The sequence below is a fragment of the Aspergillus sclerotioniger genome, assembly GCF_003184525.1.
Source record: "Aspergillus sclerotioniger CBS 115572 chromosome Unknown BO94scaffold_42, whole genome shotgun sequence".
Taxonomy (NCBI): Eukaryota; Fungi; Ascomycota; class Eurotiomycetes; order Eurotiales; family Aspergillaceae; genus Aspergillus; species Aspergillus sclerotioniger.
In genome coordinates, this window is record NW_020291032.1 from 238,006 (window position 1) to 265,913 (window position 27,908).

The following is a 27,908-nucleotide window of genomic DNA, read 5'->3' on the forward strand; positions in this document are numbered from 1 at the left end:
CTTCCTCATCCCCTTTCCTCCTCCCGACGAACATCCAGATGAAAAAGAAACCAACTCCCGGCGATCCACAACCTAAGATAAGAGACAACTCACAGAGATCGGACCAGGGTCAATATGACGGCAACCTAGACACCCACACCTCGGGATCCTTCTCGTTCTACTTTTCCGGTTGAAGCAGCGGTTTCCAACAGGAGCCTGCAAGAAAAAAAAAAAAAGCAAAGAGGTGAAGAAATGTGAAGCTTGAGGAGCCGCGGCAAACAACAGGATCTATCTAGATGGATGGGGGGAAAGGGAGCCAAGTCATCCGCTCAAAAGGAAAAAAAAAAAAAAAAAAATCAGATAGCACAAGACAAACAGCGCAAGAGGACAGGGATTCAAAGGAGGGAACAATGCCTCTTTCGTTGGCATTGGGCTACAGTTAGTCACAACGTACACTTACACTTGAGGAAAGTTGGGTAATTTCACCATGAATCAGTGACACTGACATTGGAAGCTGGGCCAATCAGTCGCCCGCACCCCGGTGGTCACACTGACTGGCCAGTCCTACTAGCTTGATTCGCTACGCGCCCAAGGAGGTGAGGGAATTGTGATCAACTGCTTCCTCCAGTTCCCAAGGTGGCATCCGTGACGAGGTGGCCATGCCATCCCAACCATCCCCGACCGCCCTGTTCGATGTTCTTGTCCAGACTCACCCCAATAAAACTCCCCGCGCTAAGTTTCATGACGGGTCCAGAACCCACCCCGGGGATATGTACGGAGTATCAAATAATCCAATATCAAGCCCCTTCAACAACCTCACCCTCGGCCGGTCTGCCGGTGGCTTATCGTGGCACGGCTACGACAGTCAATAAACAACCGGAAAGAAAAGGAAGACAAGACGTAAAACCGAAAATAAAAGAAGTATCCAATGCTTGCTATATAACGTAACCCGTAATCATATAATCTAGTCGTGACATCTATAAGATCCCGCAGGATCTGTTGCTGCTGGCCTTTCTCGCCGTCGCAGCGTAAGTTCCGTAGCGTAATCATAAAATCAACCCAAGACGCCACATGCTTGCGTGGCAGTACTGCCTCAATCCCACAGCACGCGAATTTATCCCTCATCACAGTTTAATCATGATTGTATACAATCAATTTTTAGATCTCGGGCAGGGGCGAGAATCGAGCACCGCTACGATCTTCCAGAGATGATGTCTTTCATATATGTCTGTACATAGTAGCACACTCAAGATAGATCCTAGGAGGACTGGTGCCATCGCTAGGTCTGTTTCGAGCGTCCTTCGGCCTCTGGTTCCTCAACCGGGACCGGCTCATGGTGCGGCGTTTCGCTCATCTACTCCTTTGTGAGCCACTCATTCAACGTAGCATCAATCTCATGGAGACTTACCTTATCCAATCTGTAGTTGGTCATCAGTAGACTCAACGGAATCAACGGAATCGTTGCAACGAACGCCAAAACCAAAAGCTTGTTCATTGTCTCCTGGTATGAGCGATTGATGGCAATTCGGGCTGGTGATCCCATCGGATAAGACAATGCCTTGGTTAACTTCCCAAATATTTCACCCGCATCGCCTTTGAACTCGTCGGGGAGGTAAAGTAGGAGTTTCCGTGGAATATGATGGGTCCAAACAGCTCCCGAAATCGCAGCTCCAACTGCGCCACCCATCTCCATGGATGTTAGAAACATTGCCGTGGCAGCAGCAACCTCCTGATGGCTGGCAGACGCTTGAACACCCAATTGCACAGGAACATTGAGCAGTCCGCCACCCATGCCAACAACAATCTGGGTTCCCAAGATCTGTGCCGGCGAGCTGCCTTCCTTACGGTAAAGCAACATCAACAGGATTCCGCACATGTAGATCACGCAGCCGATGGTCACATAGATACGGTACCGCCGAGTATATTTGATCAGCAGCGATACGGAGAAGGCAGCAATGGTGGATGTAAACGCAAAGGTTTGGGTCACCCGGCCAGCTGTGGCGACATCATAGTCCTGGACAACCTGCAGGTAGGAATAAAGGTAGGGCTGGACCGAGAAGTAGAACGCCACTGTGACCCGTTAGCAAGGAGATCCAGGGTCTCGGACAGAGTTGAACCCACTAAAATAAAAGAAGGCCAGGGTACACCCAGCGAGCACCGTTTGTTGTTTGAGAAGGTGCAGAGATAGCAAAGGCTTGGGAGCGAGTTTCTTCGAGGTCTCCCAGGCCGGCAAAACAGAGAGACAGAGCAGACCAATCACGATCATCGCGATGATGCTGCCATTCTCCCAACCGTTCTTGACACTAGCAGCAAGGGTGAGGGGGACCAAAATCAAGGTCACCGCCGTAGATAGCAAAATCAGCCCGAACATGTCGAGGTCGTACCACGTATGCCGAATAATGGCACAGAGCCCCCGTCGATGCGGGTGCCGGGGCTTGATCAGATTCAGTCGTCTAGCCTTGCGTTGGTTGAACAACAGCGAGAGTGCCAAAGGAAGAAATGAGGCCGGCAGGAGGATCGACCACATTCCATAACCCCAACGCCATGATGCATGCTCAAGCACCGCATCCGCGATTGTTGGTCCAATCCAGACCGTAACAAGAAATGGGAGCTCGGGCAAGAGCGCCAGTATCGCACGGTTGAGTAGACTACTGCTGTCGGCAATGAACACCTGCTGAAGGATTTGAAGACCGGTAGAGCCGGCAGAGTAGAAGATCTGAGCAGACGCGTAAGTCTGGACGTTGGTCGACGCAGCCATCTGGATATATCCGAGGACGTAGATCAAAATGCTAACACAGAATGCTTCGAATCGTCCGAACACGTCGGCCACCTTGGCCATAGGGGGCTTGATGACAGCTGTAAGGGTCAGCGGCTAATGAGAATTAATAATAGGCAAGGACAGCCTTACCGTTAACCACATTCTGAACAACCAATACCGTGGAAATCAGAGAGTGCTTGCTAAAAGCACTGGTCGCATAGGCCGAGAGGGACATCACAGTCTGGCCCTCAAGAGAAGTACAAAATGCCATGAGAAAGATGCTTCGTCGCGGTCAGCGCCTTCACAGATGATGGTAAATCGACTCGAAGTCTCAAGGCCCATCAAACCCACCTGATATATGCGATGATCAACGATCGCGTTGTCCATGTCAGATTGATTGCTTCAATCTTCCGGACACCATCCTGAACCGAATCCACCAAAGACTCTACTTCACTATCATTTCCTTCAGCTTCATATCCCGCCGGGAGGAGGCGTTCCTCCGCCTCTGGATTGTTTTGCTCCATCTGATCGAGGGTGCCATATGAGATTGTTGAACGGTGGTCAAGAAGGGGCATCGCGGCTGAGCCGTAGTTGTCGATCGATAACGTCGCTGATTAGCTATCCTATGACCAAAGTCCATTTATTGCGATCGGTCGTCGAGGGTTGAGTCGTCTTGAAGGCAGCAGGTTTGGATAGATTCAGTGTCGAAGCACCGGGGATCAAAGGACGGGGGGGCTGACGATTCCAAGGCTAAGCGGACGTCGAAGGGATATCTGCGACCTGAACCAGCCAGATCCACTCAGTGAAAAAGCAATGCACTAGCCAACGAAGAGGGGGTATCAAAGTCTAAAGAATAAGCAGGGGAAAAAGCAAAAGGCACTAGCAAGATGGACAACCCCGAGGCCAGGCTTGGGTACCGCATGCATCAGTTAGGTCACCAAATCAGACAGCGGATGCGCAACAACGCGTGGATCGTCAGATCTGTCGTACAGTACGGAAGACTGGGGCTGAACTTGGAGTCTGCAAGCCCGAATCAGGCTTCCGATATGATTCACACCAGCGGGCGAGATCGACAGGCTGCACTTATGCACGTCGTAGTGGGAGGCCAGGACCTAGTAGCCTATGGGCTTAACGCCCGTGGCCCAGAAAGGCAGTGTGGCACCCGCTGAGTTGCTGCGCCAGACGGTCCGAACGGAATTCTCAATGTAATGCCCTGTTCCACGCCAATCGTTGATCGAATTAAATCGAGGAGCCTTTCGGGCGGGCTGGGTCGTTGCAAAGCTTGTGCCGTGGACTCGGGCACCCATTGACGGGAGGGGGTTTCGTGCACAGCCGGATCAAAAGCGGGAGTCGGAGGAGAAGGAGGAGGGGTTAAGTGAGCAGGTACCCCTGGCCTTGCTGCAAAGAAGGCTTCGACTGCAGGAGTTCACCAAGGAAAAGCGTGGTGTGTAGGTGGGGGGAGGAGAGGAGGATAGTGTGGCAAGGCGACCGGGATTCTGAATCCTACGCAGGCGGGCAACCAGGCATCAGATATGATAAGATCACCTGCTCCGGCGGTCGGACCGGTCACCACACGATAATAATAATATAATACAATTGTGTTTCTCTTGTTGACCGTTGAGATCTAAGTAAAGCCAACCGAGAATCCATGGGTCTGTAAGATCTAAACAATAAGCAGGTACCTCTATTCTCTGAGTCTAATACTACTGTCCCCTCCAGACCGCCTGGCATTCTGCTCGTAAGAAGAATGAAGGCGCGCATCCTCATTGCCCTCCCCCTTGCAGGCCGAGCGTGACTAGTCCAGTGTAACAGGCTCGCTGACTAGTACAAACTACTACTACATAGTGGACTCATTCAGATCGATCCCCCACTCGGTGACTCTTAGGCTCTTAGCATTGTCTAATGAGGGCCAGGGTAATTGTAATCACGCCAAAGTGATCCGGATCAGGAATTTTCTGTTGCCCAACAATACTTGCAGTAATTTCGAGAGCAAAACCGGCCCCGTTGCATGATTGGGGGAATTCCACAACCGCAGCTGGATGGATGACTCGGGAACAACCGCGCCTGGTCATCATCCGTCGGTCACGGGTTGCGCATGCTCCGCTCTTTAGGTCGACTTACCCCTCCAGTAGTAAACCGAGCAAAGACCTCATCAGATCATATGAAAAGCTAGGACACAGCGGACACTTGAAGCCTTGGAGGGGCTACTCCTGCCGGTCGATATCGACCATGACGCGCGAGAGCCGCAGAAATAATCATGATGAGTGAGATATTTTCCGCCGGGTTATCTTCAGCCGGAGACTTGTGCCGAACTCTAAAGATCCACACTTACTGCAAAGGGGAAAGAGATGGATTTGGGCCTCGAGGGCGGTTTCGCAAATCGCAAGGCTCCCGGATGGATACGCTTCCACTGTACGACACCGCCATGGTAGAGCTTAGCGTTGTTTTTTCCTTGTATGGGTTGCACACGGAGATTTTTCACGGTTGCTCAAGATCCTGGAGGGACTCTTCTGTTACGGTGTTACTTCGGATCTCGCTCATGTGGCCGTCCTTGCATCTACTGTGCTCCCCTCTCCAACCCCTCATCGATTTAGTCCCTCTTTGAGATGCCAAACGGGTTGTGTTTCGACCTCTTGAACATGTACATGACACTACGTGGTCCTGAAGTGACACCTTCTGCTGGTAGTGTCGCATGTGATCTATTCCCATATCCACATAATTCTATGCTCCGGGCATATTCATTCCCTTTTCATGTACTCAACAATGACGGTGGCCGTGTTTTTTTTCTTTTCACAAATCACTATCCCAAAATGCAGAAGGCCATGACAGATAGCAGGGTCTAGACCTTCATTGACAGTTGTTCTGTGAAACTGTCCCTAGATGAGCCTATAAAAATTATCCAGCACATCGAACAGCCAGTACGAATGTCAAGTCACCACACGTTCCTCGGGACGACCAGTGGAATCGCAAGCTGTATCGGGTGCGTTTGGGTAGGTACCTAGACCCGGTATACCTGGACAAAGTAGATACACGGCGAATGTAACCTGCCACTTAGGTATCTGTCCTGCCGGGTGCTTTGTGTTGGCACCGCATCTACATAGCATTGTCGTGGAACTTTACTGCCCTGATCGATCAAGCACGGAGGCTTTTGTTTCTCAATGAAACCTCAAGGTATGTATGTATCTCTATACCCGTTCTGGAAGGTTGAACATTCTCTGAACTCACGGAAGATACATAGTCCAAGTATCCAATTGCAGGCTCGACTCAGTACAATATATGTATGACGTGATAGTCATGTTCGTCATGCTTGAATTACATTTGTCCATTAACGCCCATTACTCTGTCGCTTCAATGATCAGATGGCCAAAGTTCACCACCAGGTCCTCCCCTTCCTTTGAGGGCCGAGCTGCGTATAGCCCAACCCAGAAGTCCTGAACTTCCGGCTCTTCGAATATCCAGGTGATCTCTCGAAGTGGAGACTTCTGGATGCCCTCCACAAGATAAATCCACAGGCTGTTGTCCGCCTCTTTGACAAGCTCTAGTGTCGCCGCGCCACCCCCCGATGGGACCGGCTGCAGACTCCAATCCGCCCATTTGTCCTTGGTGACGGTACTCAGGTGAGGTCGGCCGCGGGTGAGCTCAATGCCAGTCTTGACCCATTTCCGGGTCCCGCCCGGGCCGTTGAGGACCAGAATAAGTCCACCCTGGTCATAGTTTTGTTGCCAGAGCGCATTGAAAGCGACTCGAACCCGCTTGAACGACTTCAATGGAACGGTCTGGTATAGGATGGGTGCGTTGAAGATGTCCGTGGACGGAGGTTTGGACCAGGCATCTGTGGAAGGGGCTGCTTTGATAGCAAATTCAGCGGGGAGGATTCCATCGCCGGGAACCTTTTGGGAGGAATTGGCAAAAGTGAATTTCGTCATGACTCTTGGGTGGTTTGTGGAGAAGGCTTCTTGGAATGTCTATGAGATCTCCGCGCCACGAGAGGATTGGGGTTGGAGAAGGGAGAAGGGAGAAATAGAAGAGAATTGGGAGGAAGACCAGGAGATTGAGAAACTCTGTGATCTCAAGAACACGAGGGTCGCAAGAAAGAAAGACCGTAAGAATGTCTACGTCATATTGAATGCGGAGCTACTACCATGGCGGGTGCCCGGGTTGACCTGAGCCACAGGTACTCTAATCAGTATACTACGGAGTACAGTCTGGCCTATGACAGCCATGACTCCAGGCGAGTGGGGTAGTCGGAGCAGCCGGGCGATAAGGTCGAGGTAGTAGTTATCTGCTGACTGCTCAGGTAAGCTTGATTATTCCATCCCCGGTTATCCCAACCCTTCTTAGCAGTTTGGTGCTGGTTGGGAATAGCCTCCCCGACGACGACTCAATCTCCCCCTCTCAACAACAGCGATGTCGAGGTCGATGGCAATGCCATGTCGGGTCCTGGTAGTAGTCCTGGATTATCGGCCGGGCACGTGAAGCGGGGGACCTCCTTTCCCCCGATGACATAAGCAGGCACTGCCTGGGGAGCCCCCGTGGCTTGGAACTCGCAAAAGTTTGGGGAAAGGATGGTTGGCCTCGTCGTTTGTCTAGCTCTGGTTTCATGATCTGCTCCATATCAGGCATGGGCTGAGCAACTGAATCTTCGACTCGCCTATGAATATTCGTTGGCCATGACTTCTGGCTTCTACTACCCCGATGAATCCAGGAGAGAGCCCCTGTGGTCGCGACTCTTTTCGTCCACTTATGCTGGGTATCGCCACCTCAAGCCTTCCACGTCGAGGCGCCCCGGTCGTTATCGTCGCTTTCTAGTCCGTCGGATCTGCCATTATCTGTATGCCATCCCCGGGATCGTCTTCGCCCTTGTCGCCCTGACGTCGTTTTTCCGGCCCTCCTATACTCGGCCACCGCCACATTACTCGTCACTTCGGGATGCGGTGTTGCAGTCGACAGAACCCGGGCGAGGCAACTCCCGCAACGAGAAAGTATTCATCGCCGCGAGCTTGTATGATGACACGGGAGACCTGGCACGGGGACATTGGGGGGACAGTGTGCTCCAGCTGATCGAGCTGCTCGGGCCGGACAATGTGTTCCTGAGCATCTATGAGAACGACAGCGGGCCGGAGGGCGAGAATGCGCTGCGAGAACTAGCGGAGCGGGTCACGTGCGGCAAGTCGATTGTATTCGAGGAGCATCTGGACCTGGCCGGCTTGCCGACCGTTGCCGTTCCCGGCGGATCACGGCGGATCAAGCGTATCGAGTACCTCGCGGAGGTGCGGAACCGAGCCTTGCGGCCGCTGGACGACCAACCCGACGTGCGCTACGACCGACTGCTCTACCTGAACGATGTCGCCTTCTACCCGCTGGACGCCCTCCATCTCCTGTTCTCCACCAACGCCGCGGAGCATGGCCTTGCCCAGTACCGGGCTGCATGCGCCGTGGATTTCATCAACCCCTTCAAATTCTACGACACGTATGCGACGCGTGATCTGCAGGGCTATGGCATGGGCCTGCCTTTCTTCCCCTGGTTCTCCAGCGCCGGCCACGGGCTGAGCCGCAAGGATGTCCTCGCGGGGAAAGATGCCGTGCGGGTGCGCAGTTGCTGGGGAGGCATGGTGGCCTTCGATGCGAGTTTCTTCCAGCGTGGTATCAAACCCCTGACGGCTGGTGTGCAGCCTCTGGGCTCTGGGGAGGGCACCTCGCCGGCTCGATTCCGGGCTTCACGTGATACATTCTGGGAAGCGTCCGAGTGCTGCCTTATCCATGCCGATATCCAGAAACCTCAACCCGACGTGGAGGCAATCACCGACACCGGGATCTATCTCAACCCGTACGTCCGCGTTGCCTACGACAGCGGTACGCTCTCCTGGTTGGGAGCGACCCGACGCTTTGAGAAGCTGTACGCCTTACTCCATAATATCATCGACCATCTCGTCGGCCTGCCCTGGTTCAACCCTCGTCGCACCGAAGTTCCGGGCCAAACTGCTCAGGAGATCGTGTGGATTCCAGATGAGCATGATGATGGGAATGGGTCATTCCAGCCGGTCCATCGGATCGCCGGCACGGATGGCTTTTGCGGACGTCGAGGACTCCAAGTCATTGTCGAGCATCGCCAAGAAGGGAAGAAGGGTTACGAGAATATCGAGGTACCTTCCTAAACGGGGGTCCTGTAACTGTTTATATTTGCTTGTGTGCATACTGTACTCTCTCCTTCATTGTGTTATAGGGTTACTATTAACAGGTACATACAAGGGGCCTGAAGACTCCATGGTTTGGACATAGAGCTTGACTGCATCACAATAGCAAACGGAATCTTCCTGGCCTGTGTTACACTGATTGTAGATACATGCCCATCCATTCACTTGTCATGTACCCACCCATCACGGTTGGTTCAGTCTATCTATCAATCTGGATTTTGTGTTGTGACCATGGCGATGATATTGATATGCTGTCTAAGCCGCTTCTTCACCCCGGTTGCCTGTTTCCCCAGTTACAGTACATGAAATGAAATAAAGGTTGTTCCCTTCTTTATCTATCCTCTCTCCTCCCTTCTTGCCTCCATCCTCCTTACCTTCATCCTACATCTCACATCCACCCCCCTCCTCCCAACGCATCTTGTTACACCATGGAACACCACTCCCCCGACCTTACCAAACGGATAACCACCATCATCTATGGGGTGATAGGAGCTTTCACAGACCGGGCCCCAGTTGGGCTAGAAGAAAGCCGCCATGCCCCCAGGGTGGAGGCTCAGGGCCTGGAGCGTCGGTCCCTTGTGGTCAGTGTTTGTCCCGCCCTCTGTATTCTCCACACATCTCCTCCCCCTGCTCGGTCTCTGCCATCCTTTTCTCCACCTATCTTCCTCTGTATGTTGCTGGGTGATCGGTCCCAATATAGGGAGGTAACCCCCGGTGCGCTAACGACTGTGCCTTAACAGAAAGCCCCTCAGCGTTGTTCCGGTAACCAGCCGGCTTCCTTCACTTTTGTGAACACGCTTCACAACCACACTACTTCTACGTCTCCTGCCTCTTCCTCTTCGCGTTTTCCTCCCCGTGTTCATCATCACTTTACCCCTTCCTCCTCTGCCTCTCCTTCCATCAGGTCTTTTTCGTCTACCTCCTCTGTGAAATCCAAGTCTACCAAGATGCCTGTCGCCGATGTGGACGACACCGTCGGCTTCATGACGGCCGCGCGGACCTTCAAGCTGCCTCAAAACTACGGCTCCCCCGCGGTTCATTCTGCTGTTGACGCGTCCAGCGAGCAGGGCAGTGTTTCCAAGGCTGATGCCGACTTCCCTGCTGATCCCTTTGATCACGGGGCTACTGTATCGCGTGACGATATCTTTGGTAAGTGAGACATGGATGACGATACTATGAGTTAAGGTGTGATGCTAACTTTGATGTATCCTGTAGCTCCTTCCAGTCCGACCGTCCCTGGCGATCTTGAAAACAACTCTGGTTTCGAAGAATTTGGAGTGACGGTTGAGACTCCCAAGGCCAGGGAGGCGTCTAACGTGGCTGGTGACTTCTCGCCCCAGGATGACACTACTGTTGCTGGCAGTGCTCAACCTGTTGGCTCGGATGCCGTGACTCCTGACCAGATCAATGACGAACAGGAGGACCGCACCGACCTTACTACTTTCAAGAGCTGGGGCGTTCCGGTCGTTCGTGACAAGCCAGGTACTTACTTTGTCCCTCGGTGGTAATCATACTGACGTGCTTTGCTTCAGCTGCTAAAGTCCGTCGTATCATTATCAACGGCTTGCCTACTACCTGGTGCAGCCCTGCCAAAGTCCTTTCGTTAGTCCACGGTGGCATTATCGAGAGCATTAGTATTTCTGACCACGGAACTGCCCATATCCTCTTCTGTGACCATGAGGCGTGCCAGGCCTTCTACGATAAGTATCCCAATGGTATCGACCTTGGCCGAGAGAGACGACACACTGTCTTTGTGGAGATGGGTAAGGACGTTGATGTGGTCAGCACCAAGCTTTCTTTCAACCTCTCTGTTGGCTCGACTCGCGCTGTGAGAGCTGTTGGGGTCGACATGAAGATCACCATGGAACAGCTGGTCAAAATTGCCAGTGTCAACGGTCGCAAGGTCGAAAAGATCCTGGACTCATACGTTCCTGGCGATGTAAGTATTTGTTCTCTTGGTTCGTGTGCTATACTGATGTCACTAGGCTCGCAACGTGGTTTTCCGTTTCTGTAACATAGAGGATGCCGTACGTTTCCGCTCTGCTCTCGTCCGCGATGCCGACTGGGAGCACTGCAATGTGCAGTACGCGACTGATCCGTAAGTATTGATTAGTTGATATGGAGTTCACTGCTGATTGTTTAGTTGCGAGTTCGCTACAGGTATGCATTTCGACTAGTGGTTGCTTAAGGCTACATACACATGACATTTGTGTCTAAAAACGATGTATGACGGTGTTATGGTGATGAATATCGGTGATGTATCTGGAGAGGAAATGGGTAGATTGCTTAAGGATGGCGTATGGATGAATTTATGCGGATAGTTGATAATCAATAAGAGATGTTGCGTCAGCAATGTGTTGTGTAGTACTAGTTGTGTCCTTGGTAGCCGGAAGATATATACTAAATGGGATATACAAGTACCGACACATGAACTCACCACACCAACAATCAACATGCAACTCAACTCCAGCTTTAACCACAGAATCCTCGGGAATAAGTAACCACATTCATCCCAACCACAACATGTCTCAATCCTATCCTCACCACTTACCAAATCCCATACCCACCCCACACCCATACACACAGACAAATACCATACCAATACATGAAACCATACACCCCAAAATAACGCAATACCATACCATACCACCTACCACTACCACGACCGTACCTACAGAGTATAGATGGAACCATGGAACCCCCAATTCCCTTACCTAGTAAGTAGTAGCAAGCAGTAAAGTGCAAGCAAGTAGCAAGGCCCGTACGTTTACATTTACATTTACATTGACCTACATTCACATCCTGCATACATTATACATACATTCCAGATCCCCATCTCAGCGAGTCAAGTAAGACAAACACGAATCTTCAATCCCCATCCCGAGCCGATCCTCCATTCCACGCTTTATTTCCATTTACATTTGACATTCCAACGGAGATAAGCCAATAATCGACTCCGTACATTCATGAGCTAATGCATACGGAGTATAAAGATTAGGTATATGAGGTGCATGAATCGTATGTTATTTCCCCCCTTTCCCCTTTCCCCTTTCCCCTTTCTTCCTTACTCCCTCTATCTGTTGCTTGGGTAATCTGGTAAATTAGTTATGAATAGATCAAATCAAATTATACAGAGTCATGGGAGGGTGCTTACTTACTTGTTCTAATACTGGCTAGTACGGAGTACTTTAGTATAATCAACTAATACAGGGTAGAATAGACATGTACATGAGAATCGTCGGATCGGATTGAAAGATGTCTCCGACTAGTGTCCGGCCCTTGTCCCTGTCTCTGATTACTATATATACTATACTAAAGGACGGCGTACTAGTATGTGACATTGTGTTAGTTAGTAGGGTACGGAGTAAAAAGTACACAAGATAGACAGTAGACTCCGTCGTATAGGATAGGTGTCTATTTGGTTCGGAGATCGGACCGGGTTGTGAGTTAGTACTCCGTACCTACTACCTAATGTTGAATAGTAGTAGTACTAGATACTGAGTACACCTATAGCAGTGGGGTGAATTTCCCGACGGAAGTAGTATGTACACAGTATGTATACTCACATGTAAACAAGCTATCTTCAGACAGCTAATTCTTCACATGAATAGCACAAACACACAAACAAACAAACACACAAATAACTATATAAACAAGGATCCAGAGAACAACCCATCTATGGACTTAGCCAAGTACGTAACCACATCCACTACCTACATGTTTACATTTTATCCGGCCTACCTATGTACTAGTGTTAGACGCCTCAGGCAATCCCGTGACAGACAGCGCGCCCTTCCAGCATGCCAGGGTCACAGGACTTGTAATGAGACAGGCCATCTGACTAAGTAATCTGTACAGTTAAATAATCTAATAAAATTGTTACAGACCCCTGCTAGCTAAAGCGACTAGTGAGGCGGTTACGTCAGGCAGAAGGCTGCGCTCGGAAAGAAGACAACTCTTATCGGGTAGAACCCTGAGCTGAACCGTCATGTGTCACACGTCACGTGAACGTGGTATACGAGCAAGCATGTGGTATACGGCATACCATCATGGTCTATGACTACCGCATGGGTATACGGCAGACCCGATGGTATATGGAATGGTATACGGGGAATAGGATATATAAGGACACTCCTTCATGTACTTAGCTAGTCTTGTTCTTCGTGCTTAATAACATTGTCTTTAAGTAACCATATGTTTTAATAAAGCTTAATAATAATACTTATCTGTATTTACTTACAGATAGCTGCGCGGCACTATCTGGCCTTACTTCTCTTCTCTTGTTCAGGACCAGTCATCTCTAGATAGTCATCGATCTGACTTACCTTGATTCAGTTTAAAGATACGTATAGGAACGGGAGCTAAGCTAACAGGAACAGAAAGAAGCGATCCTAGGATTTGACACATTGAGCACCAGTCAGTACAAGTATTACCCAGTAATAACTATTCATTATATTGACTACATCGAACTCATCGCGTGCCCCACAGCAGCAGGGCCTGACAACACAAGAACTGATGGATATGGTTAGTTAGTTATAAAAAAGCATCACCGTCTTAGAATAACAAAACCAGTTACTTAAAGATTGCTTAATAGTTAAATCTGTTAAGGTCCAACCACCAGAGCTATTCAACGGCAATCGAGCGAAGCTCAGGGCTTTTTTGACCCAGTTAGACTTGTACCTCAGCATGAACAGAGAAAAGCTCAGAAATAAGATTAATAAGATCCTTTTTATATCTATCTACCTGACTGGAACAGTATTTAATTAGTTTAAACCATATATTTACAAATATCAAGAAAAATTAGTAAATAACTAAGATAATAACACGAAGCAAATCTTCGCCAGTTATACCAGATTTAAATAATATCTTAAACAAATGTTTAGAGATATTAATACAGTACAAAACACTAAGTAAAAGTTATAATAACTTAAGCAGACTGGATCAATATTTAAGTATACTTCAGAGTTTTTATAAATTATTAATTATTTAGATTAGAATGACGACACCTACATGTTACGGACCCCTGCTAGCTGAACGACTAGTGAGGCGGGTACGTCAGGCAGAAGGCAACGCCCGGACGGACGACCACTCTTATCGGGTAAAGTCCCGAGCTGAGTCATCACGTATCACATGTCACATGACCATGGTATACGGACAAGCATGTGGTATACGACATATCATCATGGTCTATAACTACCAAACGGGTATACGGTAGACCCAATGGTATATGGAATGGTATACGAGGGATAGGATATATAAGGACACTCCTTCTTATACTTAGTTAGTTCTGTTCTTCATGCTCAATAACACTGTCTTTAAGTAACCATACGTTTTGGTAAAGCTTAGCGACAACACTCGTCCATACTTACTTACAGATAGCTGCGCGGCACTATCTGGCCTTACTTCTCTTCTTCTGTTCAGGACCAGTTCTCCTTAGATAGTCATCGACCTGACCTACCTTGATCCAGTTCAAAGGTACGCCTTGGAATAGAAGCTAAGCTAACAGGAACAGGGAGAAGCGATCCTAGGGTTTGACACTACATCACACAATTCAAAGAAGGACTCAAGATAGAGATTTAAGAGAAACTCATCTGGCAAGAATAACTAAATATATTACTAAAGATGATTAAAGCAACAGTCAAGATTAATAATAAATTATATAAATATAATACAAAATAATAAGAGGATTGATAAACCAGTAGATCTATATCTTGATAAAATAGCTAAACAGGTTACTGAGCCAATAACAAAAGATCAGTACAACCTAGAAGCTTGGGATATAAAGATCTTTATAGATTAAAACTAATAAAGCTAGATACAGTACAGTATTAGACTTAATAGAATCAAGTATCCAAGGAGAAACTCAAACAATGTAAATAAGACTACTTGTACTTTAGCTGCAGCAAAGTAGATTATTAATTAAAGAACTATAGTCAAAGTTAAAAATAACCTCAGAAATAGTTGAGAGCTATAAACCAAGATCAAGGCAGAGAAGTCTATAATATCACTATTATTTAGTATAAAGTTTAAATAGACTTCGTGATATGGATATTAGATAACAAGAAGTTATATATTATTCAGTATAGTCAGCTATCAGAGAATAAGATATATTATGATTAGTTAAGATAACAGGCCACTATGGATGAGCTAATAGCACCACTCAGTTAATAAGAAGATTAATAATTATCTATACTATTAACTTAGACCACAGAAGTCAATAATAATAATTATAAGCTAATTCTGAGGAACGACTATCCCAGTATAATTTAGAATAAATTTAATCTGCTAGATAAAAAGTATAGTACTTAGCCTGAAGGTCTTAAATCTAGTAAGAAGAGACTTAGCAAGATATTCAATATCCTGAAAAAACCTTTATTAGAAATTAGTAAATCCCGTCTAACACAGTGAGACAAGGATAAAGAAAACTAGAAGAATAATTAAGAAAATATTACTTATTAATTAGACCACATCTTAAAAGAGATCTCAGAGAATTCAGCACAATTTTATCTAGAACTTAAGAAGATTATACAGTATTGCCCATATTAGGATTTAGAATATTAAAAATCATAAAATAAGACTTAAAAATAATATCTATAAAGATATCTCTGTTATCTAAAAGTTTATCTAATATATAGATAAGATAATACAGATTATTATTATTAATTATTAAAGATTAACTAGAAGGTACATGTTACAGAGACAGAATCTTAATATAATGAACCATGTCTGTACGCTTATTTTAAAGAAAGTAAGGATTATTAAAAACATAATAAACTTCTTTAGCTTATATACTATATAAACACATGCTTAATATATCATAATTAAAAATATATTACTAACTACTAATCTAAGATACTGAAAGTAGTTAGGACTAAGATAAGCTACTATCTATATTTAATCTTTAATTACATATACAAAGAGTACCAAAGACATTCTTATCATAGATTAATATATTAACTAGCATATTTTAATAATCAGTGTATGATATACTACGCGGTAAAGATAAAAGGCTTAAGATTTTTAAAAAGATATCAAAGATAGTCAGAATCTAACTGGCCAGAACAGCAATTAGCAGTTACTTAATCAGAACCATATCTAAAGATTCAAGCAGTCATATTAAATTAACTAACTCAAGTACTGATAGACTCTAGAATAACAGGAAACTTCATGAACCCGCGATTTATACAATAGCTTAAGATACTCAGATAATAGAAAGTAGAACCTAAACCAATTATAGAACTAAATAGAGAGAATTTGGAAACTCTCGCATTAACAGTCAAGTCAGGAACTATACTTATAACTGTAAAGAATCACTATAAGTATATAGACTTTAATATAACACTTTTAAAACAGTATAATATTATATTAGAAATTCTATGACTCAGAAATCATAATCCACAAATAAATTAAAAGATTAAGAATCTCTAATTCATGAATTATGATTACCCAAGATAATACCAGTAAGGACCAGATTTAGAATCTAGATTTATATAGCCCACTACTTAGCAAGAAGCTGAAGTAAGGATTAAACAACCTATAGAGAGATTGAGAATATTATAAAAGCCTAACACACCAAATATTAGAGATAACTTAGAGAAAAATAACACCTCAAATATAGTTATATAAGTAATAACAGCAACTAAGCCATCATAAAAAGATTAGCTTATAGAATTATCAGGATAAATACTAATAATAATAAACAAATACTAAGAATATAATATTAACAATATTAATACAGAGATCAAGATAACTATCCAGAGACTAGAAGATTCATAAAAATTTTTAATAATAATCAAGAATAATACATACATCCCACCACAGTACAAGAGATTCAAGGATTTATTCAAGTAGTTAAAGTAATCTGAATTATCTCAGCACAGAAAGCATAACCATACTATTCCTCTTGAGAAAGAAAAGTCACCAGTATATAAAAAGATTTACTTAATATCTAAAAAGAAATCACAAGTACTACAAGAATACATTAACAATTAACTAGTAAAAGATAATATCAGACCTTCAAAATCACCAGCAAAACATATATTCCTATTTATACTAAAAAAGAACAACAGTTTACAGCTATATATAAATTATCGGCCACTAAATACCATCATAATTAAGAATCAGCACCCGTTACCTTTAATTTCAAAAATCCAAAACAAGATATAAGAAATAAAGTAGTTTACCAAGCTTAATATTATAAATATATATTATTATATACACATCACGGAAGATAAAAAATAAAAAACCATATTTAGAATAAAGTATAAACACTTTAAGTACTTGATTATACTATTTAAGCTTACTAACACACCAGTGTCATTTCAGCAATATATCAATAAGGTTCTGGAAGAACATCTTGATAGGTTTATGATTACTTATCTAGATAATATATTAATCTTTTTAAAGATTAAGAAAGAGTATATTAAATATATAAGATTAATTCTACACAAACTATGTCTACATCAGTTATAATATAAGCTAAAGAAGTGTGAATTCTATATACAGAAAACAGAGTTCCTGAGATACTAGATATCTACAAAGAAAATCTATATTAAGCAAGCTAAAGTACAAGCCATACGGGATTAACCTTAACCTAAGAATCTGAAAGAACTATAGCAGTTTATTAGATTAGTCAACTACTATCAACAATTTATAGACAGATACGCCATCCACATAACACCACTCTTCAAGCTTATAAAGAAGTTAAAGAAATATCAGTAGAGAGAACTGTCAAACCCTAGGATCGCTTCTCCCTGTTCCTGTTAGCTTAGCTTCTTGTTCCAATACGTACCTTTGAACTGAATCAAGGTAAGTCAGGTTAATGATTATCTAAAGAGAACTGGTCCTGAATAAGAGAAGAGAAGTAAGGCTAGATAGTGCCGCACAGCTATCCGTAAGTAAGTATAGACAAGTATTATTATTAAGCTTTATTAAAACATATGGTTACTTAAAGACAGTGTTATTGAGCACGAAGAACAGAACTAGCTAAGTACATGAAAGAGTGTCCTTATATCCTATCCTTCGTCATGGCATCGCCATGATATGTCATGTCGCCGATATGTTATGTCGTAGCGCTGCCATGTCCTGTCGTAGCGCTGCCATGTTATAGCGTGTCGGTGACATGTCCGTCGTGGTCACGTGTTGTGTAACCGTCCTGGTTGTAGGTCGCTCAGATCGGGATTCTACTCGATAAGAGTCCTTGCTTTCCGGACGTGGCCTTCTGCCTAACGAGTCCGCCTCACTAGTCCGTTCAGCTAGCAGGGGTCCGTAACACATACATTTTGGTAAAGCTTAGTGACAACACTTGTCCGCACTTACTTACAGATAGCTGCGCGGCACTATCTGGCCTTACTTCTCTTCTCTTATTCAGGACCAGTCATCTCTAGATAGTCATTGATCTGACTTACCTTGATTCAGTTCAAAGGTACGTATAGGAACGGGAGCTAAGCTAACAGGAACAGGGAGAAGCGATCCTAGGGTTTGACAAAAATATTTATTATATTAATAATTAGAAACTCTGGAAGGTTAGTAATCAGTTCTATATTTATATATATATATTATTTATATTTTATAAACTTATAATATAAGATTTAGTTTAATTTTTGAAATTAATCTTATATTATTCCATATCTCTCTATATTTTTTTAAATAGTTCTAATCACTCTTTTTATAAGAGAGATCTAGAACTGAAAATAGTATTTTATATTTGAAATATAATCTCAGAGAATGACTTGCCTGACTTATTAAATAATCTAATTATTAAATTTTTATATTTTAAAAGATTAAATCTATAATATAATAAAGATTCTGTGAAAGTAGCTGGATTAATTAATTATTATAAAAATAATAAAGATAATAATATAGTTATTTCAAAATAAAAATTATATAAGAAAAGAATAAAGATTAAGAAACTATAACTACAGAGATAACTAGTAAAACTAGATAAGATATTAATTAAAGAAAGATATAAAGTAAATTAAAATATATTAATTATAAGATCTGGAAGTAATTTTCCTGATTTCTTATTTAATTAATAAAAAAACCTTTTTTTATATTATAATTTTCTACTTTAATTAAAGATTGCGAGATTATTTATAAGAGTAGTATTGAATATAAAATACTATAAAAATAATATAATTAAATATTACTACTATATAATAAAGTTAAAAAATTATTCTAAAGTAAACAGTTATTACTTTATAAATAATAAAATAAAGATAATAGATACTGTGTCTTATTGTCAAACCCTAGGATCGCTTCTCCCTGTTCCTGTTAGCTTAGCTCCCGTTCCAATACGTACCTTCGACTGAATCGAGGTAGTCAGACTGATGATTATCTAAGAGGTGACTGGTCCTAAACAAGAGAAGAGAAGTAAGGCCAGATAGTGCCGCGCAGCTATCCGTAAGTAAGTACAGACAAGTATTATCACTAAGCTTTACCAAAACATATGGTTACTTAAAGATAATTGAATTGAGCATGAAGAACAGAACTAACTAAGTATATAAAAGAGTATACTTATATCCTATCCTTTGTATACCATTTCATATATCATTCAGAATAAATCAAGAGTCAATCTAATCATGTTCCTGGATCCCGTATACCTTATCATATACCCTCAATAGTAGATCCGATGATAGATAGTCACGTGACACAGCGCTGCTTCAGACATTACTCTGACCAGGATTCTACTCAATAAGAGTTGCTGGTTGCCTGAGTCCTGCCTTGTCATCACTTTTTGCCTGACGAGTCCGCTCCGCTAGTAACCTGGCTAGTAAAGGTCTGTAACATCACTCCCCCTTCTTCAAGATTTCTTGTTCTTAAGAAACATAAAGGTACGTGTCCCTCCTGTATATTAGTTAAGTTTTCTCAATTTTTCTTTTTTTATGATAAACCATCATATCTCATCATTACATTAACCATAATCAGATGAAGAAACACATTCACCAGTCCAACAAGATTCATAAGCACAGCTTCATTACTAAGAGTTTCTGCAAACATTATTTCCTAAAAAACATTTCTTACATTATAAATTCAAAAAGCCAAAATTATGCTGCCTGCACTTGTTATGATCAAAAATATAAAAAGCAATTTCACAGCAATAAAGAATAAAATAAGTTAAAACATAATCAATCAGATATACAAAATAAACTTACTAAGACCCTCACTAAACAGGCCCATATTACTATCAAAGTAGCTCATTTATTCAAATAACAGCAGTTCCTAAAGGATCGTAGCAAGCAGATATTAAATCACGACTCAACTATATTAAAACAGTTAAATAAAAAGGATCCTCCAAACACTAAGGATCTCCAGGAACTAGAGTGTCTAGCTAACAAACACAACACTACTCAACTTGCCACTGTGTCAGACAATCCTAGTCTAACTCAGTTAATTAGTTCCCCTTTCTTCTGGGCGAACTTCAACCTGTCTATTAATAATACTACTCCACAAGCTAATAACAGCCTGTCAAATTCTCAATAAGTTCCCACATATTTTCTAAGATATCATATCCTTCCTATTTCACCAAATATTATAACCTGCTACTAATCTTCTTATAATCTAAGATCTTTTTAACTCTATATTCTTTCTCTATATCATTATCAATCTCCATATTTTCTACAATTCTAGCATTCTTTAGTACAGGTTTGTTACAGACCCCTGCTAGCTGAACGAACTAGTAAGGCGGACCCGTCAGGCAGAAGGCTACGCCCGGAAGGCAAGGACTCTTATCGAGTAGAATCCTGATCTGAGTAACCTACAAACCGAGGCGGTTACACAACACGTGATCACAACGGACATGTCACTGACACGCTATAACATGGCAGCGCTACGACAGGACATGGCGGTGCTACAACAGGACATGGCAGCACTACGACATAACATATCGGTGATATAACATATCATGGCAATACCATAACAAAGGATAGGATATAAGGACACTCTTTTATGTACTTAGCTAGTTCTGTTCTTCGTGCTCAATCAAATTGTCTTTAAGTAACCATATATTTTGATAAAGCTTAGCAATAACACTCGTCCGCACTTACTTACGGATAGCTGCGCGGCACTATCTGGCCTTACTTCTCTTCTTCTGTTCAGATCAAGTCACCTTTAGACAGTCAACGACCTGACTACCTTGATTCAGTTCACAGGTACGTATCGGAACGGGAGCTAAGCTAACAGGAACAGGGAGAAGCGATCCTAGGGTTTGACAAGGTTCCAACAATAAGATATAAAACACTGAATAAATTTTACTCATCAATTTTAACAACCTCAACCTGTAATTAACCGGTCTCTTCTTATCCTTAATAACAAATAATCCTAGCTTATAATAATCAAGCTTCTAATTTAATCATTTTATCTTAATATTTTTACAGAATAGAAACACTTTCTCCCTCCTTTTTAAATCAGGTTCCTTCCTGTATCTATAATCATAATATATCTTATTATACAAGTTTATAAACTTAATATCTCAAGATAACTGTATATATATATTTCCCATAAACACAATAATATCCTCAATTATATTAACAACTAGTTACTTCCCTAATAACATTTCTAGAAACCTGAGATAGTAATCGTAATTAGCATAAAATAGTGAGACTCCAATAATTAAGTAACTAATATTATTATATAAGAACTGTACCATCAGTAACAAATTTATCTAATTATATTATTAATAATTTATATAGTATCTCAGATATTGCTCAATTATCTAATTAATCCTTTTTATTTACCCATTCATCTGCAGGTGGTAAGCCATTATCATTTATTCTTTAATTTTTATAAGATCTGCAAGTAATCTCTAAAACTTCAAGATAAATAACTTATCTTAATTTAATATAATATACTTTAGTATCTTATAGTATACAACAATATTTCCTAAAAACAGTTCTACCATCTATATTACTATTATTATTATCTTACTTAGTACAAGATAGATATATTTAATAAAATAATTAATAATAATTATAATAACATCAAACCCTTCTGATTCCAGTAATAAACTAATAAAATCAATTATTATCTATTTTTATAACTATTATAGCACCTCCTATACTTATATTTATTTATAAGACTGATATCTTACAGACTTATTTCTAATATAAGTCTTATATTATCTAACATAATCACGTACTTTCTATCTAAAATTCAGAATATAATAATTTTTTATAATTAATTCAATAATGTTCTTAACTTCTAGATAACCCTTGAATAGTCTATTATAATATCTAGCCATAATCTCTATCCTCATCTCAGTCAATACAAAGATTAATCCATAAAAGTATGTTAATCTATCTTTATTAATAATAATCTTTTTTAGTAAGCCCTTACTCATTTTCTAGAATATTTTATCTTTTCTCATAATATCAGCTAATCATTTAATTAAATCACTACCTATTTCCAATATTACTACTAGATTAGTCTTATTATAACTAATCAACCTATCTATATTTTACTTCAAGATAGCCAGTTCAATAACTTTCTCACCTAATTCATAGTCTAGCCTGCAGCTTAACATATCTACATATCCATTCTTTACTCCCTTGCAGTATATAATTCTGAAATCATATTATAACAGAATCTCAGCCTATCTTGCCTATCTTCTAATCAACTCTTTAATTATTATAAAGTAAATCAAGTTCTTATGATCTATCTTTATAATAACAGTATACTTTACTTCTTCAAAATAGACCCTCCACTACTTAAATACTATTATTATAACCAGTAATTCCTTATCATAAATATCATAATTAAATTCCACTTGAACCAACTTTCTTAAATAAAATATAATCAATCTTAACTTTCTATCTTCTTTAGATTGCATCATACACATACCAACAGCATAATCCAATATATCTATCTTAATAGTGATTTCTTTCTCTAAATCATACTGTATAAGTATTAATAATATAATAAGTTGCCACTTAATATCTTTAAACACGCTCTGCTGTGGTTCTTTTTACTAATATTTCTTTAACTTCTTTATAAATTTAAAGAATAATATTATATAAATAATATATTCATCCATGAATTATTAATAGTAGTTAACTAATCTAATAAACTACTATAGTTCTTTCAGACTCTTAAATTAAGACTAATCTTATATAACTTGTACTTTAGCTCACTCTATATAGATTCTCTTTATAAATATCTAATATCCTAGAAACTCTATCTCCTATACATAAAATTCATACTTTTTCAGCTTATATTATAACTAATATAGATATAATTTATACAGAACTAGTTTTATATATCTTATATATTCTTTCTCAGTTTCCAAGAAGATTAATATATTATCTAGATAAGTAATTATAAATTTATCAAGATATTCTTTCAGAATCTTATTAATATATTACTAAAATATTACTGGTACATTAATAAGCCTAAATAATATAATCAAGTATTTAAAATATCCATACTTTATTCTAAATATAGTTTTCTATTCTTTATTTTTTATAATATATATTCTGTAATATACATCCGTGATATTAAGTTTAATAAACCATCTTATTTCTTATATCTTATCTTAGATTTCCGAAATCAAAGATAATAAATATCAATCCTTGATTATGATAATATTAAGTAACTAATAATCTACACATAGCTATAAATTATTGTCCTTTTTTAATATAAATAAAACTCCATATCCTGCTAGCAATTTTGAAGGCCTGATATTATCTTTTACTAGTTAATCATTAATATATTCTCATAATACCTGCAATTCTTTTTTAAATATTAAGTAAATCTTTCTATATATTAGTAACTTTTCTTTCTCTATAAAAATAATATAATCATACTTTCCATACTAAGATAATTCAGATTACTCTAACTACTTAAACAAATCCTCAAATCTCTTATACTATAATAAAATATATATATCACTTTTTATTACTGCTAAAAATTCCTATAAATCTTCTAATTTCTAGATATTCATCTCAACCTTTATATCAGAATTATTAATACTATATTCTTAATACTTATCTATTATTATCAGTACTTATCCTAATAATTCTATAAGCCAATCTCTCTATAATAACTTAATTACTACTATTACTTATATAACTATATTTAAGATATTATTTTTCTCTAAGTTATCTCCAATACCTAGCATATTAAGCTTTCATAACTTTCTTAACCTCTTCATAAGTTACTTAATCCTTACTTCAGCTTCTTATTATATAACAGGCTGTACAGATCCAGACCCTATATCTAGTCCTTGCTAGTATTATCTTAAGCAATCATAATTTATAAATTAAAGACTCTCAATTTTCCAATCTATCTATAAATTATGATTCCTGAGTCATAAAATCCTTAATATAATATTATACTATTCTAAAGATATCACATCAAAGTCTATATATTTATAATAATCCTTTATAATCATAAATACAGTTCCTGACTTAATTATTAATACAAAAATTCCCAAATTTTCTTTATTCAGTCCTGTAATCAGTTTAGATTCTGCTTTCTATTATCTAAATATCTCAAACTACTATATAAATCATAGATTTATAAAGTTTCCTATCACTCTAGAATCTATTAATACTTAAATTAATTAATCTAATATAATTACTTAAATCTTCAGATACAGTCCTGATTCAGTAACTACTAACTATTATTCTGGTTAATTAAGTTCTAACTATCTTAAATATCTTTTTAAAAATCTTAAGCCTTCTATCTTTACTATATAATATATTATATATTAATTATTAAAACATACTAGCCAATATATTAATCTATAATAAGAATATCTCTGATACTCTTTGCATGCGCAATCAAAGATCAAATATAGACAGTAACTTATCTTAGCTCTAACTACTTCCGATATCTTAAGTTAGTAATTAGCAATATACTTCCAATTACAATATATAAAACAAGTATTTGTGTAACACACAAGCCAAAAGAGTTTATTATATCTTCAATAATCTCTACTTTCTTTAAAATAAATATACAGATATGATTTATCATACTAAGATTCCATTCCTGTAATATATATCTTTTAATTAATCTTTAATAATTAATAATAATAATCTATATTATCTTATCCACATATTAAACAAACTTCCAGATAATAGAAATATCTCTGTAGATATTATTCCTAAATCTCATTCCATGATTTCCAACATCTTAAATTCTAATATAGATAATACTGTATAATCTTCTTAAACTCGAGACAGAATCATACTAGATTCTCCAAGATCTCTTTCAAGATACAGTCTAACTAATAAGCAATATCTTTCTTATCATTTTTTTAATTCTCTTTATCCTCATCTCGCTGCGTTGGACAGGGTTTATTAATTTCTGATAAAGATTTTTCCAAGATATTAGATATCTTATTAAGTCTCTTCTTACTAGATCTAAGACTATCAAGCTGAGTACTGTACTTTTTATCTAATTAATCAACTTTATCCCAAACTATACTAGGATAATCATTTCTTAAAACTAGCTTATAACTATTATTATTAACTTCTATAGTCTAAGTTAATGGTACAGACAATTATTAATCCTCTTATTAATTAAATAATACTGTTAGCTCATCCATAATGACTTATTATCTCAACCAATCACAGTACATCCTGTTCTCTAACAGCTAACCATATTAAATAATATATAACTTCTTATTATCTAATATCCATATTACAGATTCTATCTAAACTTTATACTAAATAATGGTGATATCATAGACTCCTCTACCTTAATCTTGGTTTATAGCTCTTAACTACTTTTAAGACTGTTTCTGTTTCTAACTGCAGTCCTTTAACTAATAACCTGCTTTACTATAACTAAAGTATAAGCAGTCTTATTTACACTATTCAAGTTCCTTCTTAAACACTTGATTCTATTAAGTCTAATACTGTACTGTATCTAGCTCTATTAGTTTTAATCTATAAAGATCTTTATATCCCAAGCTTCTAGATTATACCAACCTTCTATTATTGGCTTAATAACCTGTTTAATTATTTTATTAAAATATAGACCCGCTGGTCTATCAACCCTCTCATTATTTTATATTATATTTATATAATTTATTATCAATCTTAACTACTGCTTCAATCATCTTTAATAATATGTTTAATCATTCTTACCAGATAAGTTTCTCTTGAATCTCTATCTTAAGTCCTTCTTTAAATCATATAATATAGATATTATTATCCTAATCTAAGTAACTAGTAACTTACAAAAACTCTGAAACATACTTAAATACTAATCTAATCTACTTAAATCATTATAACTTTCACTTAATATTTCATGCTATATCAATATCGCTGAATATCTATTTAAAACATTACTTAAATCTAATATAACTAGTAAAGATTTACTTTATATTATTATCCTGATTATTTATCAACTTCTCTCAATACTCGCGGATATACAGTTCAAATTAATTAAATATTACTTTAATCAGATAAGTAGATGTAAAAAAGATCTTGTTAATCTTATTTTTAAGCCTTTCTCTATTCATGCTAAGATACAAGTCCAACTAGGTCAAGAAAGCCCTAAGCTTCGCTTAATTGCCGTCAAATGATTCCGGTAATCAGACCTTAACAGATTTGATTATTAAACAACCTTTAAATAACTGGTTTTATCATTCTAAGACAGTGATACTTTCTTATAACTGACCAACCATACCCATCAGTTCTTATATCATCAAGCCCTGTGTCAAACCCTAGGATCGCTTCTCCCTGTTCCTGTTAGCTTAGCTCCCGTTCCGATACGTACCTTGTGAACTGAATCAAAGGTAGTCAGGCTGTTGACTATCTAAAGGTGACTTGATCTTGAACAGAAGAAGAGAAGTAAGGCCAGATAGTGCCGCGCAGCTATCCGTAAGTAAGTGCGGACGAGTGTTGTCGCTAAGCTCTACCAAAACGTATGGTTACTTAAAGACAAGTTAAATTGAGCACGAAGAACAGAACTAGCTAAGTACATGAAAGAGTGTCCTTATATCCTATCCTTCGTCATGGCGTCGCCATGATATGTCATGTCGCCGATATGTTATGTCGTAGCGCTGCCATGTCCTGTCGTAGCGCTGCCATGTCCTGTCGTAGCGCTGCCATGTTATAGCGTGTCGGTGACATGTCCGTCGTGGTCACGTGTTGTGTAACCGTCCCGGTTTGTAGGTTGCTCTGATCGGGATTCTACTCGATAAGAGTCCTTGCTTTCCGGACGTGGCCTTCTGCCTAACGTGTCCGCCTTACTAGTTCGTTCAGCTAGCAGGGGTCTGTAACACCCTGCTGCTGTAGAGCGCGCGATAAGTTCAATGTAGTCAACATAATAAATAATTATCATTGGATAACACTCGTACTGACTGGTGCTCAATATATCAAACCCTAGGATCACTTCTCCCTATTCCTATTAGCTTAGCTCCCGTTCCAATACATACCTTCAACTGAATCGAGATAATCAGACTGATGACTATCTAAGAGATGACTAGTCCTGAACAAGAGAAGAGAAGTAAGGCCAGATAATGCCGCGCAGCTATCCGTAAGTAAGTACAGACAAATATTGTTACTAAGCTTTATCAAAACATATGGTTACTTAAAGACAATTAAATTGAGCACGAAAAACAGAACTAACTAAGTATATGAAAGAGTGTCCTTATATCCTATCCTTCATATACCATTTCGTATACCATTCAGGGTAGATCAAGAATCAATCCAATCACGTTCCTGGATCCCGTATACCTTATCATATACCCTCGATGGTAGATCCGATGGTAGATGGTCACGTGACACAGCGCTGCTTCGGACGTTACTCTGACCAGGATTCTACTCAATAAGAGTTGCTGGTTGCCCGAGTCCTGCCTTGTCATCGCTTTCTGCCTGACGAGTCCGCTCCGCTAGTAACCTGGCTAGCAGTTGTCTGTAACACTGTAGACTACACAATCTAAATATATATAATAAATATTTAAAAAGATAAATTAAATAAAGATTCTCTTTTAAAGCCCTATCTTAACGTTATGAATATTTTCTTTTAAA

At 39.9% G+C, this 27,908-nt stretch overlaps 4 protein-coding genes across 4 annotated transcripts; 2 read left to right on the forward strand and 2 right to left on the reverse strand.

Moving 5' to 3' along the window:
• Window positions 1-1,258: 1,258 nt before the first annotated feature.
• On the reverse strand, window positions 1,259-3,312 carry mirC (siderochrome-iron transporter MirC; the record flags this gene model as incomplete). Its single annotated transcript, XM_025608666.1, has 5 exons — window positions 1,259-1,333; window positions 1,388-2,049; window positions 2,101-2,835; window positions 2,888-3,018; window positions 3,089-3,312. 5 exons carry the CDS (start codon window positions 3,310-3,312, stop codon window positions 1,259-1,261), a joined length of 1,827 nt encoding a protein of 608 aa, XP_025462423.1.
• A 2,644-nt stretch (window positions 3,313-5,956) lies between these two features.
• On the reverse strand, window positions 5,957-7,035 carry BO94DRAFT_299172 (uncharacterized protein). Its single transcript, XM_025606724.1, has one exon. The coding sequence runs from the start codon at window positions 6,661-6,663 to the stop codon at window positions 6,073-6,075; it is 591 nt and encodes a 196-aa protein (XP_025462424.1). The 5' UTR covers window positions 6,664-7,035; the 3' UTR covers window positions 5,957-6,072.
• BO94DRAFT_540111 (glycosyltransferase family 69 protein) lies at window positions 6,985-9,245 on the forward strand. The gene has a single exon (XM_025612840.1). It carries the CDS (start codon window positions 7,408-7,410, stop codon window positions 8,890-8,892), a length of 1,485 nt encoding a protein of 494 aa, XP_025462425.1. The 5' UTR covers window positions 6,985-7,407; the 3' UTR covers window positions 8,893-9,245.
• A 55-nt stretch (window positions 9,246-9,300) lies between these two features.
• On the forward strand, window positions 9,301-11,279 carry BO94DRAFT_527430 (uncharacterized protein). Its single transcript, XM_025610385.1, has 6 exons — window positions 9,301-9,498; window positions 9,676-10,080; window positions 10,147-10,413; window positions 10,464-10,870; window positions 10,917-11,029; window positions 11,075-11,279. Exons 1-6 carry the CDS (start codon window positions 9,360-9,362, stop codon window positions 11,106-11,108), a joined length of 1,365 nt encoding a protein of 454 aa, XP_025462426.1. The 5' UTR covers window positions 9,301-9,359; the 3' UTR covers window positions 11,109-11,279.
• Window positions 11,280-27,908: the final 16,629 nt, after the last annotated feature.